Genomic DNA, 20071 nt, shown 5'->3' on the forward strand with positions numbered 1-20071 from the left:
CTAGTCTGATTGGGGATTCGAACCAGCAACCTTTTGGTTACTGGCCCAACGCTCTTAACCGCTAGGCTACCTGCCGCTCAGGAGTTCGGAAGGACGCCTGTATCATTGTAGTGACTGGGTGTATTGATACACCATCCTGGGTGTAATTATTAACTTCCCATGCTCAAAGGGATATTCAATGTCTGCTTTTCTTTTTTTCTTTTACCCATCTACCTACAAGTGCCCTTTGCTGGGGATTGGAAAACCTCCCTGGTCTTTGTGGTTAAATCTGTATGAAAATCACTGCTCGACTGAGGGACCTTGCAATTATCTGTATGTGTAGGGTACAGAGATGAGGTAGTCATTCAAAAATCATGTTTAACACTATTCTTGCACACAGAGTGAGTCCATGCACCTTATTTAGGCTTGCCATACAAAGGGGTTGAATAATTGTTCACTCAAGCTATTTCAGCTTTTCATTTTTAATTCGTTTGTAAATATTTCTAAAAACATAATTCCGCTTTTGATATCATGGGGAATTGTGTTTTGGCCAGTTCTCAAAATCTCAATGTAATCCATTTTAAATTAAGGCTGTAACGCAAACCAAATTTGGAAAAAGTCAAGGGGTGTGAATACTTTATGGAGGCACTGTATACCAGGTGAGTAATTCTGGTGTAGACATGAATGCTTCCCATCACCTTGCAGAATTATCCTCTCTTGTAGATCCCATCTTATCTTGGCACAGCTCGTACACCTGCTCCTCCCTCCTCTACCCCTCTAACGCTCCTGCTATCTCCTCCCATAGGGCTCTGCGGCTGCTACAGTAGGACTTATGGGAGTCAGCTATTCCCTTTAAATAGAGTATCATCCATGATCCTCTCTGTCTGTTTTGAGAGTGAGAGGTAACCTGGGTACGTGCCACCTGGTAATAACTTTGTGGAACCCTTCCAAACCTATGAACTCTTTAATTAAAAAAAAAAAGTTTGTGTGGAAAAGTCTGTGAAAGTCAGATTCAAGTCAAGGTCATGTTGAATCCAGACTGCCACCATAGTTTTTTTTTTTTTTTTTTTTTAAATTTTACTGCAGCATATTGTGTTTTCTTCTAGGAAAAAGTTTTTTGTTTTGGCAAATGGCCTATTCTTCAGCATACTATATTTTGCTCTTTCTCTTCCTTTCATTCACTCGCGCTCTCTCTCTCCTTTGCTCTCTCCTTCGTTTTCTCTCTCCATCTCCCCATGTCTACAGACTGATTGTGTGAGTGCACCGCAGTGGTCTACAAACAATGCTCTCCCTGTCTGCATCTCCTCGCGCTCTCCTATCACGCATCACCCCCATTTCCTCCACCCCTGCCTCGTGGCACAATAACTCTCGTAAATATGGTTCCTGTTTCCTGTCAAAAAAGACAATCGGACACGTTTCCTTATGTAAATGAGTTTGTGTTAATCCATTGCCGACGTAGACTTGATTTGGAGAGTGAATAGAATTTGGGGCAGTACGGCTGGTTATGGACTCCTGCTCTCTTGGTGTAATAGATAAGAGGGTAGCAGACCATGCATTCACCATCTCTGGCGCTCCCGTACACCTATTGTTGGTCTCTGCTGGCTTTGCACTGTCTGTCCGGGGTACATTTTAAAGCCAGTCTCCATGTGACAGTGGAGTATCAGCCTCATTATGGAGTTACGCCATCCTCTGGATCTCTGCTGTGGGCCTTGGCAGCCTGGTTTGGAAGTCGCTGGGTTGTGAAGGGAACGGTGAAGATTTAGAACCTACTGTATAGCAGTGTGCCGACCAGTTCATTTTAACAGTGGAAGGAAGAAACGTCATCCGTTTTGCACCTGGGTCATGTTCATCAGGGCACATAAGTTTTGTAATGGGAAAACAAAAATGATATTTTCTTATTAGACAAGTTGAGGTTGTATCTTTCCATTTCCCCAGCTACTGAACACGACCCTGTACTGAGTTCTGTTTTTTTTGTTGTGTGTTTGGCCTTAGGTCTGGAAGTTTAAGGGATCGGATGAGCACCTGAGTGTGGAGAGAACGACGGGAGGCAGCCAGGAGGGGCTGGTGAGTCAAGATGCACCCGTCCACACCTGAGCTACTGACCCTGTACCAACAATGTACAAACACCTGCCTTCTAAATTTTCAGATCTCTATATACTGTAGACATAAATACACTTATAGGGTTGTCCATGTCTTCACCTCTCGTTGTGTCCCGGTTCTCACTTTCTGCCCTCCTCCATATATTTGAAAGTGTAGAAAAAGCCTTTATGTTCTTGGATACCAGCTTGAAAACTTTCATTGCAAACTCTCATACCCAGCGTATATTCACTTTTTCAAAAAAGTGCTACACAGTTGAATAGACAGAAGTCCAATTATACTCCTTAACTTGGATCAGTAAGGGGAAGGCTCCCCAAAAGAGGAGTTTCTTTTTTTTCTCTCCCTCTTGTCAAAAGCGGGTGAGCTTTTTTTGGGTTCCTGTACCGTGACAGACAACCGTATCTAATCGTGTCTAAGCCTCCCATTCCGCCTCCGAGATCAGTATCACATCTCTTCCAAAGTCTAAGATGTATTCCTGGCTTAGCATAAACAATCTACAATAGCCTGAGCGCCAAAATACACTTGGGGAATGAGGGCAATTTCTGTTCTATAGTTTTTATTATTGCCAGTGCTGGGTGTACAACTGATAAGTAAACTGCGCTTTCCTCAGTTTAGCTGCTTATTTACGCTTTCGGTGGAGATTTAAACTTTTGTATTCAAAAAGCTGTCACGCATTTCATACAGTTTCGTTCAACGTGTCGGTCACCAGTTACAAACGGCAATCCTTTCTCTGGTGCGTTGACAATGACTTTCTTTGTACAGTAGAACAGTAGAAAGGCATCTCTCATCGTCTGAGGCTACATTTTGTACCACACTGTAGTGGAAGAGCGGATTCTACTGTGTTATAAAATAACTCTCACTGATGTTTGAAATTCCTCTCATCCCGGCTCTCTTGTGGGAAGTAATTCCCTACAGAACCTTCAGAATATCATTTATATATCACTTTCGGGTTCCTCTTAACCGGGCCCAGCAAGGCCCCACTGTAGATACATTTCAGTAGATTATTTCTGCCTTTTTTTGATACCGTCTCCTGACTTATGTGGTGCCCACCACCCCACGTTCTGTTATGGCGGGCCAAGTCAGCCTAAGCAGTATGGGCACACCTGTGAGGGGCAGACATGCCTGTTGGGAGGAGGGCAATGGGAGCTTGTTGAAGTACTGCTGAGGCTGTGTAAGTGGAGAGGGATTGCATTATGTGTACAGTGTATGTAGAGTCAGTCACTCAAGTGTTTCCTAATAGGGAAAGGCGTGAACCAAGCAGTGGTAAATCTTTACCCTTACCAAATTGGAGACCTAATAGAATGCAGAAATTGGAGCGTTTTTGTTGTTGTTGTTGTACCCTCATGAGAAGTTGTTTCTGTATCCACTGAAAGGTAGAACAAGTTGCATAGTTCACAAGCTTGAATAATCTTTGCAGGGTTCGTCAGTTAGCCTTGCTAGCAGATTGTAACAGGCTAATGTGTTGCTCCATTAGCCATTACAGGATAGGTCATGGTGGAAGTAGCACAGAGAATTTTCGGCCAACCTTAAATTGGCGATACTATATTCATTCTCGATTCAGCCAAACATGTACCTTCAAAAATGTCAGTATCCATTTGTAGGTGCTTTGTTTGAATTTAGAAAATGCTAAATTTTTATGTGTATGCCTCCATCTTGTTTATTTAAAATCTTATCTCATTGATTGAAACAGGTGAGTGACATGTGGCACTTTGGGGTAGACCCACCTGTCTCAATCAATGAGAAAAGATTTGTACACATTCGAACACATTGTTGGATTACTTCATGGAGCAAAAAAAAAAAGTATTTTAATAACAGCGCATTTTCTAAATTCAAATGAACCACCTGCAACTAAACACACTAATTTTAGATGATGTTTGGCTGAATCAAGAACTAAGATTGTATGGCCAGGATAAGGTTGGTCAAATTCTCTGTGCTACTCCACAAACAGTACCTATCCTGTAATGGCTAATGGAGCGTCACATTAGCCCGTTAAAATCTGCTAGCTAACGTTAGCCATGCATGACAGTAACTTTTCCTCTCCCAGCTATCAGTGATACAGGTGGTTTTCTCTCTCTTTCTATTTCTCTCGCTTTCTCTGGGTTCAGTACTTGTTCTCATAATCCCTCATTTGCTCCCTCTCTCCATCTCGATGACTCTGCCATCTTCTCACTGTTGCAGTTTTCTGAAACGCCTGCAGCTCTGTGCCAGTTTTAGAGAGGAGAGACCTGAGCTGCTGTTGGACACATCTAAATGCTGGGGGGGAGAGTGTCTCCCCCCCCCCCCCCCCCCCGCTCCCCCCCATCTGATTTACTCACTGCTGTAGCTTCATGGCCTTGTTCTCACAGAAAGCTGCCGTCTCACGATTTTAAACGTCGTTAGGGTGAGAATTTGAATGATTCACATACGGCCATTGGGAAATAAAGTATCCTGCACTTTCCTGCAGTGTCACAATGTGCCTTATTCCGTTTGTGACTATTATGGCTCTGTGGTCCTGGGAGTGAGAGTTGCTGCTTCCAAAATGGAAGCCGAGTTGTTTCTCCTCCGGTGAGCAGTGCTCAGGGAGGCAGTCGTTTATTTGATCAATTTATCTATCTATCTTACCTCTGCTCTCTCTCTCGAATGTGCTGTGCTGTGCTGTGCCCAGGCCTCTGGTATCCAGGGTGGAGGGGCGCTGTCTCTCTGGAACTGCTGTAAATTGATTGAGGGTGAGGACGGGTTCCGACTGAGAGACATGGCAGACAGTATAGAGAGGGCAGGGAAATGGAGAGACCAAAGAGGGACAGAAGGAAGGAGAGAACCGGATTAGATTTTTTTTTTGGTGTAGAGCTATAAAGAAGACGGAAGGCAAAGGTCCACTTTTTTAAGTTTGGTTGATGGCTTCTTAAATTTCTGTTCGTTCACCTCTACGTACCTTATTTGCTCTTGCCAGGATGGAAATAACCTGAAGCTAATTTAGGAGTTGAGTTCACTGGAAAGGTGGTAGCTTTTGCTCTGGTTTTGTTTGGGGTTTGTAATAACAGGAGGCCCAGGCTAAGGTTTAGTCACGGTTCTCCTCATACGACTGAAATGCGGACCTTTTAAGGAAACCACAAGGTGCAGTCTTTGGTTTGCTGCCCGTCGTCAGGCATAGATTTCAACATGGCTTTCATATTGTACCCAAGCTTATTCAAGAAGGCTAAAGGATACAGGTGAATATGAAAATAGTAGTAGGAAGTAGCTGAGTGGTGTGGCAGTTCACACATCCCTCCACTTTTTTTGTGTGTCTTTCTATCTCAGGGCTCGTCGTCTTCCGGTCGGTCCCGTAGCGTCTCCCTCCTCCCCCACCTCCCACCTGCCTCCTCATCGCCTGGTATCCAGAGGCACTTGGCGTGTCCGGGCACACCGAGCAACATCGTGACCATCACCCACCACAAGTCCCCAGCCGCTGCTCGACGGGCCAAGAACCAGTATCCCGGCCGACTACTGGAGGTCAAAGAGGTGGGTGGAACCTGAAACTGTCCCTCTGTGATGACATCATCATGGCTGTATTGATAATTAATTGTCATACGCTTTAGGGAGACTGCCAAATTCATCACAATGTCAGACAGATTGGCGTCCGTGGAGTTTGGATTTTTAAATGTACTATGTACACAATAGGGAATATTTCTGTTCAAAGTACATGACGTTGTCATTTTAAATTGACCACAACATTGATCCCAACAACTTATTTTCATACTGCACCATATTTCTTGTCCTATGTGTTCAGTGTTTCTGCTTACCCTCAGGTTGTCCGTTGGTGCAACGAGTTCAGCAACAATTATTTTGGCCTAGGCTTCTGACCCTATCAACATTGACTGCACTGCGCTCTATGTCTGTAGCTTTAGCTGTCTTGGCATTTCTCTGTACTGCTTAAAATGGCATGCGACAAAGGGGAAAGCTAGCTAAAAGGCTAGCTCAGCGTTTCCAAAACTCGGTCCTGTGGACCCCAAGGGGTGCACGTTTTGGCTTTTGCCCTAGAACTACACAGCTGATTCAAATAATGACACCATCAAGCTTTGATTATTTGAATCAGCTGTGTGGTGCTAGGGTTAAAAAACAAAACCTGCACCCCTTGGGGTCCCCAGGACTGAGTTTGGGGAAACACTGCGCAAGCTGATGGTGGGCCTATGGAGTGAAGAGGATGAAAGGGCATTATACTGGTAATTCCAGTGTTTGCTAAAATGGTTGAGTAACCAATTGCGGAATTTGGCATGGATTTGCATGGACATTTTGGAGTAGTACTTTCGTGACTGAGAACCCCTCCGATTGCCATTAGTCATCCTCCCAAACGCACTCTGTACTTTGTTGTATGTCTCCTTTCTTTAGGGGGAAATTCTATCAGTGTCAGACTGTGCTAAGCGGGCCCTGTACTGTATCAATTATACCCCATGGAGTTACCAAGCTGCCAATTCCGGCCACAGCCTGGTCCACATCTGCTCTGCCTTCATGCTCGGATAGCCTGGTTAAATCCGACTGAACACTGCACTTATCATTGTGAGCACAGCATTCAATCTGGGTTAACCAGGCTATTGCTCACATGCATTCATTCACAAATTTCTGTTTTTCGCCCTGGAAAGACTTTCTAGCTTTTGTCTAGTTATCCCTAGCGGTCTAGTTTTGTTCCTGCTATTGTCAGTGGGCTGTATACTTGTATGCTGAATTATATAGATAAGATGACTTGAATACATTTCAGCTGATGGGAAGACTTCCCGAACTGATGACAAAGCGTGTTCTAGTATCAGACGAGAAACAGTTTTTTGTCTAATCTTTGCAAAAAGTAGGACTAATATATTTTTTTCAGGAGCGTCGGTAGGTACATCGGGTAAAATGGGAAATTACTGGAATGAGTGATGGATTGTGTATACTCTGATCTTTAGAAAAATGTCGGCTTTGTTATGTTTGTTCATTTATTATGTCTTTGCCCTGAATTATTTGCAGGTTAGAGTTTTTTTTGTCATAAATCTTGTTCTGGAGGCAGCTCTACAGAGTGATCCCTAGCGGGCACAGCCACAAAGTCATAAAACCTCATTTTTAAACCGAACCTTATCCACACTGCTAACCTTAAGACGAAAAAGCACATTTTGTTTTCATGAATTTTTACGATATAGCCAATTTTGCAGCTGGCCTATCTAGGGGGAAAAAGCTTAGTTCTGCCTCCAGGACAAGACTGGCATGGTGTATGGGGTGCTGTACCATTGCTTTCCCGGAATGAGTGGAGGGCAGAACATTAGTTCCATTAGTTACTGATAAATCTACATGGCACAAATAACACAATCCCCCCCCCAGAATGGTCAGAATGTATCATTCCTATTGTAGCTACCGGACACCATATCAATGCACAGGTATGAGAGCCAACAGCAAAGGTTGCTCTCTTTTGAGGCTCTGTTTCTGGAACAAGGTGGCTTTGTACAGTTTCTCAGTTTCCTGGAGCTCTAAAAAGGGTATTGGTGAATAGTACACCGTCTAGCAGGATAGCAAATAAGTCATGTAATAACATTTTTGCTGGAATTGGATCACCTAAAACGGCAGGGAGCTAGTTAATATGAACAGAGGGGAGTACGGAGCCACGGCATTGTGGCATTGTGTTCAAACAACACTGTGGCAGGTTTTTGGTGCTGATAACTTTTATGTAGTTTCGGTTCGATTATTAAAAAAATAACCACTGTTTTCGGTTTCGATTATAACATTTTTTTTTTAAATGCATTATGTGGGTTTTATTCTGTAACAACACAGAATAAACCAATTAATAAACGTCCCATGATGGTAGTGACTGCCCATTACTGCTTATTATTTATTCACATTACTTTAATAAAATATTTCAGTTTTTGTACATTACATTTTTTATTTGACTTTATTTTTTCATTCCACGTCATCTCAGAATAGGCAGCAGCTCTATCGAGATGTCTCACAAAATCACTATTTTGCAGTTCTTCAAAGTAAATAAGGCATACTTTTATGACAGCTGAATACCAGCTATCAATCACTTAGATCGTGTATTTTCAGGTAGAGGTACCTCGCGAAGCAACAGCTGCTCTCTTTATCACCTCACGATTGCGCGTTCTTTTCTCTTCCGTAGCAAGCGTAAAAGAAACAGACCGGACAAATATATGCGCAATGGATTATGGTTGTTAATTACCATGTTTTATGCGCTAAACTATGTAAAATATTGGCCTGTTGGAAACTACAACTCCCTTCTACATTGCACAGTTAAGGTTAGATCCGATTTGTCAATCGTAAAAAAGAAAATGAACGAAAAATAACCAACATTTTTGGTAAATCGATCAGCACTACAGGTTTTTGACATTCTTGTAAAATAAATTCATAATGCCCTTTCAATTACTCAATCAGATCAGATGCCCTATGCTGCGTCACTCTTAACACTGAAAATAACTGTTTAATATGAGATCTTGTCTGAGATTGATAGGGTGTATTTAAAAAAACACGAATGGAGAAACTACTGCAGGAGTGGCAACATTTCTCACCACTTGGAAAGTAGACTTGTTACCTGAAATTAACCCAGAGGGATTTCAAGCACATGGTTTGATTGTGAAATAACCCAAACACTTACTTATTTGGGCCCTTCTGAATTTGGACTTATATTATAGGAAACTGGGTTGTCTTTCTCTTCTCTATGCTGTTTCAATGTTATGCTAACCTGCATTCTGCCCAATAACAGCCCTGTAACATTCCCCTATTTCCTTGGCCTGATTTTTTATTCTATGCGTCCCTCCATTTTCTCCCTCCCTCCCTCTCCCTCTCTCTCTCCTCCTCACCTCGTCTGTATGTTGTTGTGCTGCCTTCCTGTTCACGATGAAAATGAAGTCCCATAAAGGGGGCTGGCACCAGGCCAGGTGGTGACAGAGAGGGAATGGAGCTGGGGCCTGGAGGCAGATTTATACACCTTCTTAGAGGCTCTGGGATGGGAGGTGGCATCGTTGTCCTGCCCTGCTTACTGGGAGATTTATGAGATGACACAGGACAGTGGTCCCAGATTAGTTTGTGCTGTCTTTCCAACATACAGTGCCTTGCGAAAGTATTCGGGCCCCTTGAACTTTGTGACCTTTTGCCACATTTCAGGCTTCAAACATAAGGATATAAAACTGTATTTTTTTGTGAAGAATCAACAACAAGTGGGACACAATCATGAAGTGGAACGACATTTATTGGATATTTCAAACTTTTTTAACAAATCAAAAACTGAAAAATTGGGCGTGCAAAATTATTCAGCCCCCTTAAGTTAATACTTTGTAGCGCCACCTTTTGCTGCGATTACAGCTGTAAGTCGCTTGGGGTATGTCTCTATCAGTTTTGCACATCGAGAGACTGACATTTTTTCCCATTCCTCCTTGCAAAACAGCTCGAGCTCAGTGAGGTTGGATGGAGAGCATTTGTGAACAGCAGTTTTCAGTTCTTTCCACAGATTCTCGATTGGATTCAGCTCTGGACTTTGACTTGGCCATTCTAACACCTGGATATGTTTATTTTTGAACCATTCCATTGTAGATTTTGCTTTATGTTTTGGATCATTGTCTTGTTGGAAGACAAATCTCCGTCCCAGTCTCAGGTCTTTTGCAGACTCCATCAGGTTTTCTTCCAGAATGGTCCTGTATTTGGCTCCATCCATCTTCCCATCAATTTTAACCATCTTCCCTGTCCCTGCTGAAGAAAAGCAGGCCCAAACCATGATGCTGCCACCACCATGTTTGACAGTGGGTATGGTGTGTTCAGGGTGATGAGCTGTGTTGCTTTTACGCCAAACATAACGTTTTGCATTGTTGCCAAAAAGTTCAATTTTGGTTTCATCTGACCAGAGCACCTTCTTCCACATGTTTGGTGTTTCTCCCAGGTGGCTTGTGGCAAACTTTAAACAACACTTTTTATGGATATCTTTAAGAAATGTCTTTCTTCTTGCCACTCTTCCATAAAGGCCAGATTTGTGCAATATACGACTGATTGTTGTCCTATGGACAGAGTCTCCCACCTCAGCTGTAGATCTCTGCAGTTCATCCAGAGTGATCATGGGCCTCTTGGCTGCATATCTGATCAGTCGTCTTCTTGTATGAGCTGAAAGTTTAGAGGGACGGCCAGGTCTTGGTAGATTTGCAGTGGTCTGATACTCCTTCCATTTCAATATTATCACTTGCACAGTGCTCCTTGGGATGTTTAAAGTTTGGGAAATCTTTTTGTATCCAAATCCGGCTTTAAACTTCTTCACAACAGTATCTCGGACCTGCCTGGTGTGTTCCTTGTTCTTCATGATGCTCTCTGCGCTTTTAACGGACCTCTGAGACTATCACAGTGCAGGTGCATTTATACGGAGACTTGATTACACACAGGTGGATTGTATTTATCATCATTAGTCATTTAGGTCAACATTGGATCATTCAGAGATCCTAACTGAGCTTCTGGAGAGAGTTTGCTGCACTGAAAGTAAAGGGGCTGAATAATTTTGCACGCCCAATTTTTCAAATTTTTTTTGTTAAAAAAGTTTGAAATATCCAATAAATGTCGTTCCACTTCATGATTGTGTCTCACTTGTTGTTGATTCTTCACAAAAAAATACAGTTTTATATCTTTATGTTTGAAGCCTGAAATGTGGCAAAAGGTCGCAAAGTTCAAGGGGGCCGAATACTTTCGCAAGGCACTGTATATTGTCACTGTCACGCCATTGGCGTCTCATCCATATTTTTGCTACATGTAATAATAATTTGGTACACAAGATAATCAATTGGTCAAATACATCTGAAATCCCATGAGAATGGCAGTGGTTTGGTAGGTTGTAGAGGTAGACTGCTGCGTAGTGTAGTTGTAAGTAGCTGTGACTTGGTGGGCTGTAGTAGTAAACACTAGTAGCATATATCACACCCCAGTAAATCTCTACATGAGCCAACAGCTCTGCTCAGTCTTATGGAAACACGGCACACTAACACTCACTAGGCATCAAACCCCCCCTCCCCCGATGACATCCACCATGTGAACACTGGGAGTGCTGCAATCATGCTGTTGCCTTTCACTCGCAGGCTCCGTCACCATCCGACCAGCTCGGAGACTAGACCACATGACTTGACTCCAGCAGTGCTGCCTGTCACGACTGGCTGACGTGAACCCATCAGACGCCTGGACTCCCCCTGAGTAGAGCAGCACCACTGGGCATTTAGGCAGCCATGGCTCAATGGTTCGGGTCAGCTTATTTCTAGACCCATCGTCTCTCCAAGTCAGAAACGAAGGGAGGCAGTTGCAGTCTCTGCGCAGCTTCTACCTCCACACTGGTGGTTGTTTTGTACCGGGCTATTTTAGTTGGTCCACTCTCTGTGGACCCTCTATTTCCTTGCTCTGGGGTCTTAAGACAAGGAGATGAGCTGTGTATACAAAGTGCATACTCCTGTATGCAACTCGCTGGGAATTGTCATTGTGAGTCACCATTTGGAAGGATGTTGTTGCAGAGGTTTGTAGTGTAGAGGCCACCCCTGGTGGACACAGTCTTTGTTGTATCTGTGGCTGTAGGCCTCAGTAAGAGGCCTGGTCCCTGACTGAGGGAGACTGGCCTAATTCAGTCAGGCTCTCTCTTACTGATGGGCTGTCTGTCTCTCGTTCTCGCTCTGTCTATGTCAAGGTCATGTTGAATCAACCGTGAGTGTGAAGTCTCATGTCTGCCACATGAGATGGCTTTATTTTTTTTGAGTTTACTGCAGCATACTGTATTGGCTCTGTAGGAAATACTGTTATGCTATATGGCCCTGGGCTCCTGGTTCTTTGTAGTCCTTTGTATCTCTTTCTCCTACCCCTTTCTCTCTCTTACGATTCCCTCTTTCTGTTTCTCTCTCTCTCTCTGGATGTATACTTTTACATTATATTATGTGAGCTAAATAAAAAAACAACTAACATTTTCCTTGTTGTAATTTAGAGACGACTAATGTTATTGTCCCCACTACAACAAGAAAGTACAGTTGAAGTCGGAAATTTTACATACACCTTAGCCAAATACGTTTAAACTCAGTTTTTCACAATTCCTGACATGTAATCATAGTAAAAATTTCCTGTCTTAGGTCAATTAGGATCACCACTTTTATTTTAAGAATGTGAAATGACAGAATAATAGTAGAGAGTGATTGATTTCAGCTTTTATTTCTTTCATCACATTCTCATTGGGTCAGAAGTTTACATACACTCAAATAGTATTTGGCAGCATTGCCTTTAAATTGTTTAACTTGGGTCAAATGTTTCAGGTAGCCTTCCATAAGCTTCCCACAATAAGTTGGGTGAATTTTGGCCCATTCCTCCTGACAGAGCTGGTGTAACTTATTCAGGTTTGTAGGCCTCTTTGCTCGCACATGCTTTTTCAGTTCTGCCCACAAATATTCTATAGGATTGAGGTCAGGGCTTTGTGATGGCCACTCCAATACCTTGAATATGTTGTCCTTAAGCCATTTTGCCACAACTTTGGAAGTATGCTTGGGGTCATTGTCCATTTGAAAGATCCATTTTTGACCAAGCTTTAAATTTCTGACTTATCGCTTGAGATGTTGCTTCAATATATCCACATAATTTTCCTACCTCATGATGCCATCTATTTTGTGAAATGCACCAGTCCCTCCTGCAACAAAGCACCCCCACAACATGATGCTGCCACCCCCGTGCTTCACGGTTGGGAAGGTGTTCTTTAGCTTGCAAGCTTCCCCCTTTTTCCTCCAAACATAACGATGGTCATTATGGCCAAACATTTCTATTTTTGTTTCATCAGACCAGTGGACATTTCTCCAAAAAGTATGATCTTAGTCCCCATGTGCAGTTGCAAACCGTAGTGTGGCTTTTTATGCCGGTTTTGGAGCAGTGGCGTTTTCCTTACCGAGTGGCCTTTCAGGTAATGTCGATATAGGACTCGTTTTACTGTGGATATAGTTACTTTTGTACCTGTTTCCTCCAGCATCTTCACAAGGTCCTTTGCTGTTGTACTGGGATTGATTTGCACTTTGCACACCAAAGTACATTAATCTCTTGGTGACAGAACACGTCTCCTCCCTGAGCGGTATGACGACTGCGTGGTCCCATGGTGTTTGTACTCGTGTACTATTGTTTGTACAGATGAACGTGGTACCTTCAGGCATTTGGAAATTGCTCCCATGGGTGAACCAGACTTGTGGAGGTCTCCAATTTTTTTGTGAGGTCTTGGCTGATTTATTTTGATTGTCCCATGATGTCAAGCAAAGAGGCACTGAGTTTGAAGGTAGGCCTTGAAATACATCCCCAGGTACACCTCCAATTGATTCTAATGATGTCAATTAGCCTATCAGAAGCTTCTAAAGCCATGACATCATTTTCTGGAATGTTCCAAGCTGTTTAAAGGCACAGTCAACTTAGTGTAGGTAAACTTCAGACCCACTGGAATTGTGATACAGTGAAATAATCTGTCAACAATTGTTGGAAAACTTACTTGTGTCATGCACAAAGTAGATGTCTTAACCGACTTGCCAAAACAATAGTTTGTTAACAAGTAATTTGTGGAGTGGTTGAAAATCTAGTTTTAATGACTCCAACCTAAGTGTATGTAAACTGTACTTAAATACATGTAATTTTGTCCTTGAGACATTTCATTGAAATACAGTAGAATTCCATTCATTCCTATGGAGGACTGCTCCTACTGGGGAGTGCCAATATGGCCGACCAGTGGCTTCAAAGCCTCTCAATGTCCATACAGAGCATCAGCAGTCTGGGGTTTATATACACCATTGGCCTCTATACACTAAACCCATGCTAATCCTAGTGAAAATAAGGGCTCACTCCTCATTTTAGGACACAGGGCCTCTGTCTGAGTGGTGGGATGGATTTGAGTTGTTTTACAACTGATCCACTGACCTGCAGCTACTTAACTCACATATGCTGACCTGCTGCGGGTCAGTCGTTTGTGTTTTTGAAGGAGAACGTAGAATTGCAGTGCAGTCCCCATATAAAAGCATTTTGTCACTGATTAATTTCAGTGTTTGTAAAAAATATCTACCAGAGGCTAGTCCTATCAATAACATCACATTTGTTCTGTTTGTATTGTAGTTGGATTAGCTACTTATTCCGTATCAGTGGAAGTACCACAATATAACCCTGGCTGTAATGGCTCTTACTGAATCTGTCAGTCAGCGAAAAAAACAGATGTGCCATTGAAGAGGGGGCTGCTGTGTGTTTGGGAAGCTATACAATATTAATTCACTGAAATATTTAAAGCATGATAAACAACCCAGATTCATTAGTTCAAGTGTTGTCACATGCTCAAGTACAGTGAAATGCTTACCTTGCATGCTCTACACAACAGTTCAGTAATCAATATCACAATAGTATAACTATAAAAAAAAGGGGAATAAGATGGGAAGATATATACAGGTCAGTGCCGATACCAAATTTACAGTGAGACAGCTCTTAACCATTGTATACTGGCCATGTACCACAAACCCCTGAGGTGCCTTATTGCGATTATAAACTGGTTACCAACGTAATTAGAGCATTAAAAAATGATTCTCCGTATTTCCATATTTCATTTTCAATACATTTGAAAACATTTCTAAAAACAGGTTTTCACTTTGTCATTATGGGGTATTGTGTGTAGAATAGATGGGGGAGAGAGAGAGAAAATAAGTGGAATCCATTTTGAATTCAGGCTGTAACAACAAAATGTGGAAAAAGACAAAGGGTGTGAATACTTTCTGAAGGCACATGTAAACAGCAGTAATGGTGACCAGTAGCAATATAAATAGATGCATGTGGTCAGGAGTAATAGTGACCAATTGCAGGATAAAATAAATACCCATAAAGTAGCCACTAGCTAGAACCTTCACTATGGTTTACAGGCTTTTCATGTCCTTTTCAGCCTCCCCATACAGGGATCCCCATGAATCTATGACTCATGGGGGAAACCACAATACCTTTTTTTGATTTCCTCAGTAGTGAGTCAAAACTGATTTTGATTTTATTCAATTCATAAGGAATGATTCATATTAAAAGGAATAGTTAGCCAAATATGAAGTTTTACCTCATTTTCAACTTACCTAGGCTTCATTCAGAAGCTGGTTATTTAGCAACATCCGGCATATTCTGGCAAGCATTTCCCGAGCATGTAGCAATATTAATAGAAACACACTAGGCTGACTCGTAGAGATTTCCCAAGGTAAAGTTTGTTGTGTTTGCTGCCCTGGCATTCTCAGGGTCGCGGTGAGGTCAGTGCATCTGTTGCTGAGGGAGCAGCTGCAGCCGTTCCCACAGAAACTAGAACATAACATGGGGAGAGAGAAGAGCTGCAGAACACGTATTTCACATAGTCCTCTATTCATCGGTCAGATATGACCCCTTCAACGTTTAGTCACTGATAAAGTTGGCAGCTAAGGTTGAGAAGGGGGCGAGCTAAAGTTGAGGAGGTACATGAATGTGTCAATGTGTTGTATATAAATGTCAAACTTACTCTGAAAAGGTGTTTTTATTAGTTCATTATCAGAAGATCACTGTTGGTGTAAATGAGTATGCTCTTCAAGTCAAACACATGATTTCAATCTATTTAAAAGTTCACTATTTTCTCCAACACCCTCCACTATGATTTGAAATGGACACAAACCCTTTTAACTCTGTCCTGTCCTCCCTCAGGCGGTGAGCCAAGCAGAGGGCCAACAGAAGAACCTGGTCCAGTCCATCGAGTCCCTCCCCACGCGAGGACCTCTTTCCTGCCTGGACCAGGACCTACTGCTCCTCAAAGCCACGTCGGCCGCCACCCTGAGCTGCCTGGGAGAGTGCCTGAACATCCTGCAACAGACCCAAACCCACAGCCAGCCCCAGGCCTCCCAGCCCAACCACACCCGCGGTCCCCCCTCCGGTGAGTGTGCCACGGGCATCCCCCTCCTGGCGTTGGCCCCGTCCCCTCTTCCAGACCCCGACAGCAGCAGCAAGGGCCACATGATCATGGAGGTGGATTGTGGCCCTTGCCCTTATCTAACCGGAGCCTTGAACTTGAGTGTCTGTCATAAATGTTGTTGAATGTTGCATCCGTGTTGTTTTTTCATAGTTTGTAGTTTTGGTTCTTGTTTTATGGATGTTGTATGTATTTCCTTAATTGTTTTGTTGTGTCTTGATGAATGGCATTGGTGTTATTCCTTCTCAAACTAATAATTATGTGTGTATTTATGATCAATATGGTTTACAACAGGTTAACAAAATAATTTATCTGTGTCCCTTAGTCAGTGCATGTCATGTTTGAATGTGTGTATGAAAGAGCCTACTACAATACAACTATGCACTTGAAAGTTTTCACTGAAGTTCATCTATGCCAAATACACAAAGGTGCCTACAACTCAGTTTATCTGCCATGTTAACCCTCTCTGTGCCAGAACATGGATCCAATAAAGATCTTTCAAAGCAAAACTCTTGCAGCCTTAGGGTGCTTCCATGTATGTCTATGGCCCCTCTTGGGCATAGAGGTGGGTTGATGGGTGTTGGAATGTACAATAAAAGGACTTGCTTGGATGGGTGAAGGTGGAAAGTACTCCTCAATTACTGTCCTGCTATAGACTCCGCTTTCTCCACCCATATTGATCATTCAATTCCCTGGATCAGCACTAAGGGGTAAATCCTAACTTCCACTTAAGTCTCAATTTCACTCGGAGATGCTTTGATGTCGGTGGAAGTAACTAACTGAAAAGTTGACTTCAGTGGAAGTTAGAATTCGCCCCTTTTTCTTCAAGAAAACCTTCCAGCTTTTCCCAATCTTTCAAATACATGGTTATATTTGGCATAAGGTTGTGGCTGAAGCTGACCCCAGAGCAGTAGTTATGGACAACCAACCTCCCTCTGGTGCAAGTAGATGTAATGATTTGGGTGGGAATGAGGGTTGGGATGGAGGTTGTTTCTCTGTCTCCTTATGTCTTCTCCTCTGGTGTTCTCCTTATTTATGTCCTAACAGTCACCCTGCCCTGTACGTCAGACAGGGGGTGGTGTGGAGTGGGACCGCCAGGCCGCAAGTACAAACCAGTTTCTTTCCGCTGCCTGGCTCACAATGCGTCGTCTTGTGGGGGACCTGCTGTACCCCGGCTCCGGCATGTACACCCCACGCCCTAGAAGGGTTGTTTTGGGTGTTGGGTTTAAGGGTAACCGGGATGAAGGTGGCACTGGCATGGATGTGTTCCAGATTAGGACTGTGGCGCACTGGAGTGTTGGGCGGGGGGGCGGGGGTCAAAATCCATTCCACACTGTCCTGAGCCAACCCTTGCCACACCCACTGCATGGGCAGGGTCACGTTGTTGCATGGCGCCCGAAAAGCGCCAAGCATGAGATCGGACCACGAATTGGCTGGCACGGTCCCTCAGGGCTCGAACGCAATGGACCACCCCCTTTGAATCCGTTTGGCCCTGTGAGTACTGTATGCCTGGAGCTTTTAGGGTCTTTGTGGAACTCCCACAAACCCTGTACTTTCTATTGGGCTGCCTACTCAGTGATGTCATGGAGGATCTGGCTGCTCATTGCTCTCTTTGTCCTCGTGCACCCACTTCTAAACAGCTTGCTGGCGGCTTATTTGAAATGCCTAATGTGGAGCGTTTCCTTTTTGGAGATCACAATCCATAAAGGAATGAATTGCCTGGCCAAGAGTTTATCCCCACCGTGAAAGAACTAGCAAATGTGCCATGTCTATTAGAATGGCATGTCACACTGAGTCCTGAAATGAATTAGAGCGCTGAATGCGTTTGACTTGTATGGGAGGTGGGGAGGAGGGAAATTGGCATAGAGTTGGGTGGGTAAAACAGCGCAAATGAGGAGCATTGAGGTCAAAGCCCTGTAATGGAAGGCCATTGTAAACGTGTAGTGCATGAATGTTTTCCACACAATACCCTTGGCTTGCAACACAACCCATTTCACATGCATGCCTGTTTTCAATGAAACGCACTGTTTTAGGTGCTGCTTCCGTTTCTGGTCGTGCAACATCTTCATTGTGGGACTCTCATCGCTAAGCTCACAGCTATTCATTGACTGCCACATCAGGGAGGACAAACTGATTAATTCCTGACCCAAGAAATGTATGTTTTTCTTCCCCCCCATAAGAATGGACAGCTGCAGTGAATTTTTTTTTATGTATTTATTTTTCTCCCTACAATCCCTATCTCTCTATCATGGTCATCCTGAATAACATTTGCATAACTGCTTATAGAATGACAGCCCAAATTTCATCACATCAAGAACATATTTAATGTTTTATGTTTGTACAAAGATATTTCATTACTTCTGTCTCCTCTTATTTTTGTTCCCTTAACTAATACTACAATACATTACGTAGAGAAAATGCAACAAACCAGGGACCTCAGCAATGCAAAATGCTGGACCTCAGCAGTGCTGCCACTTCTTATACAGTACTATCCCCTATGTGCATGTATTTTTTAAATGGAGGATACCATCAGCTACAGCATGGTTTGCCTGCCCACACTACTGAGGGCTCTGCCTGTCAAATCAACAGAAGCCTGCCTGGAAGGCAGTATCAAAGCACTCTGTCAGGTAGAAAGACCCTGGGCACCTCGCCAGTCGACTCAGCACAACTGGTCCCTCAATAATGGATACGAGAGGGTAGAGCGATGCGGGTGCATTAGCGTTAACCCAATTTGAACTGGAATGGAATTTGGAAACAGGTTCCTTAGCAGCACTCTACTGGCAGGGTTTTGATCGCACAGACTTGCGTTAGGTAGGCTGCATACTAGACAAGTAGCTGAGCTTTGTGTGGGTGTACACTATTTATAGACCTGAATCATATGTCAAGGTGGGCCCTGCAGAGCTTAAGCATCTCGAGACACTATTTGCAGTGTCTTGATTGCACGGTCTTTCATTTGGTCAGTTATTTGTGCTCATCAAAAGTGTTAAACAACTGAAACGGTCCCATGTCGCTGATGGATCATGTTCCGAAGATTTAGCAATACACACGTAGTGTGAAGGTGGCCACTGAATGACACACAGGTGGAAGTGGAACAATACACGGGTTACAATTACCTCATCCGGTCCATTTCTAGTCCTTGATTTCTGGGAAGTCAGGAATTGTGTTAAAACCCCCCAAAAAATCACACGTTGTTTCACCTCCAAATCATAGGCACAAACGCAACACAAAGATGTAACTTGTTAATCTCCTAAATGTATTCACACAGTATGCAGGTCTATTTCATATCAAACACATTTTACGAATGACCACCGTCAGAATGCATTGTTCCACTTTGCTTCGTCCTATGATTTTGCAAACTGCACTCTCTCGTCCCTGAGTGGAAGAATGGGATTATTCTACTCTCTCTTCAATTGTTCATTCCTTCCCATATTCTATAGCCTCCTTGCTGCAGTCCTGTAAATTGTGTTGTTTTCAATTAGGCCTTTTTTATGGAAAGACACAAAACACCTTGTCAAATGAAAAGACACGGCCTTCAGATTAACACTGCTACAACAGAAAACTATTAATCAACCTCCAAGAACAAGCAAAAATTCTCACAAAATAGTAGCAACAAAACAACCAGGCTGGTGACCCTCAGGACAAGGATTGCTCACCAGTCCTGCAGGCTCTTTCAGTACATTTTTGTTTCTCATTTTGAGCTCCGAACCATACGGCCTTTTGAGTCATAGATTCTGTATGTCAGCACCGCAAGTCCATCGTCAGACATGCACTCAAATTTAATTTCCTGTTGTCTCTGTGTGGGTGATCCAGGTGAGCCAATCTGATATTTATCTCTGTTTTGTGCTAAAAAGGAAAAGCTTATCTGATTGAGAAAAGAAATAGAGAATTATGTGGATAGGTCACGAGCTCCCCCCAACCTCACTACCATCTCCTTCCTGAATTCCTTCTCTGCAACAACAACCTCATAGCAGAGCAATCAATATCAGTCAATACAAATCAATGAAGCTTGAGATCTGGCCAATTGCTCATAGATCCCAGCTGTCAGTGTACCCCCCTAAACGTGGTTAGAAATCAGTTAGTTCTGACCCTCTCATA

The 20071-nt window shown here is 43.2% G+C and overlaps 1 protein-coding gene across 1 annotated transcript in view; it reads left to right on the forward strand.

The window, feature by feature from the left end:
* Window positions 1-20071, forward strand: part of LOC110517265 (oxysterol-binding protein-related protein 10) — an 88583-nt gene that overhangs the window by 18867 nt on the left and 49645 nt on the right. Inside the window, exons 4-6 of the mRNA XM_036971323.1 lie at window positions 1972-2043; window positions 5353-5553; window positions 15715-15940. Coding sequence (XP_036827218.1) covers window positions 1972-2043; window positions 5353-5553; window positions 15715-15940 — 499 coding nt within the window. The remainder of the gene's footprint in view (window positions 1-1971; window positions 2044-5352; window positions 5554-15714; window positions 15941-20071) is intronic.

This window comes from Oncorhynchus mykiss, chromosome 32, assembly GCF_013265735.2.
Source record: "Oncorhynchus mykiss isolate Arlee chromosome 32, USDA_OmykA_1.1, whole genome shotgun sequence".
NCBI lineage: Eukaryota > Metazoa > Chordata > Actinopteri > Salmoniformes > Salmonidae > Oncorhynchus > Oncorhynchus mykiss.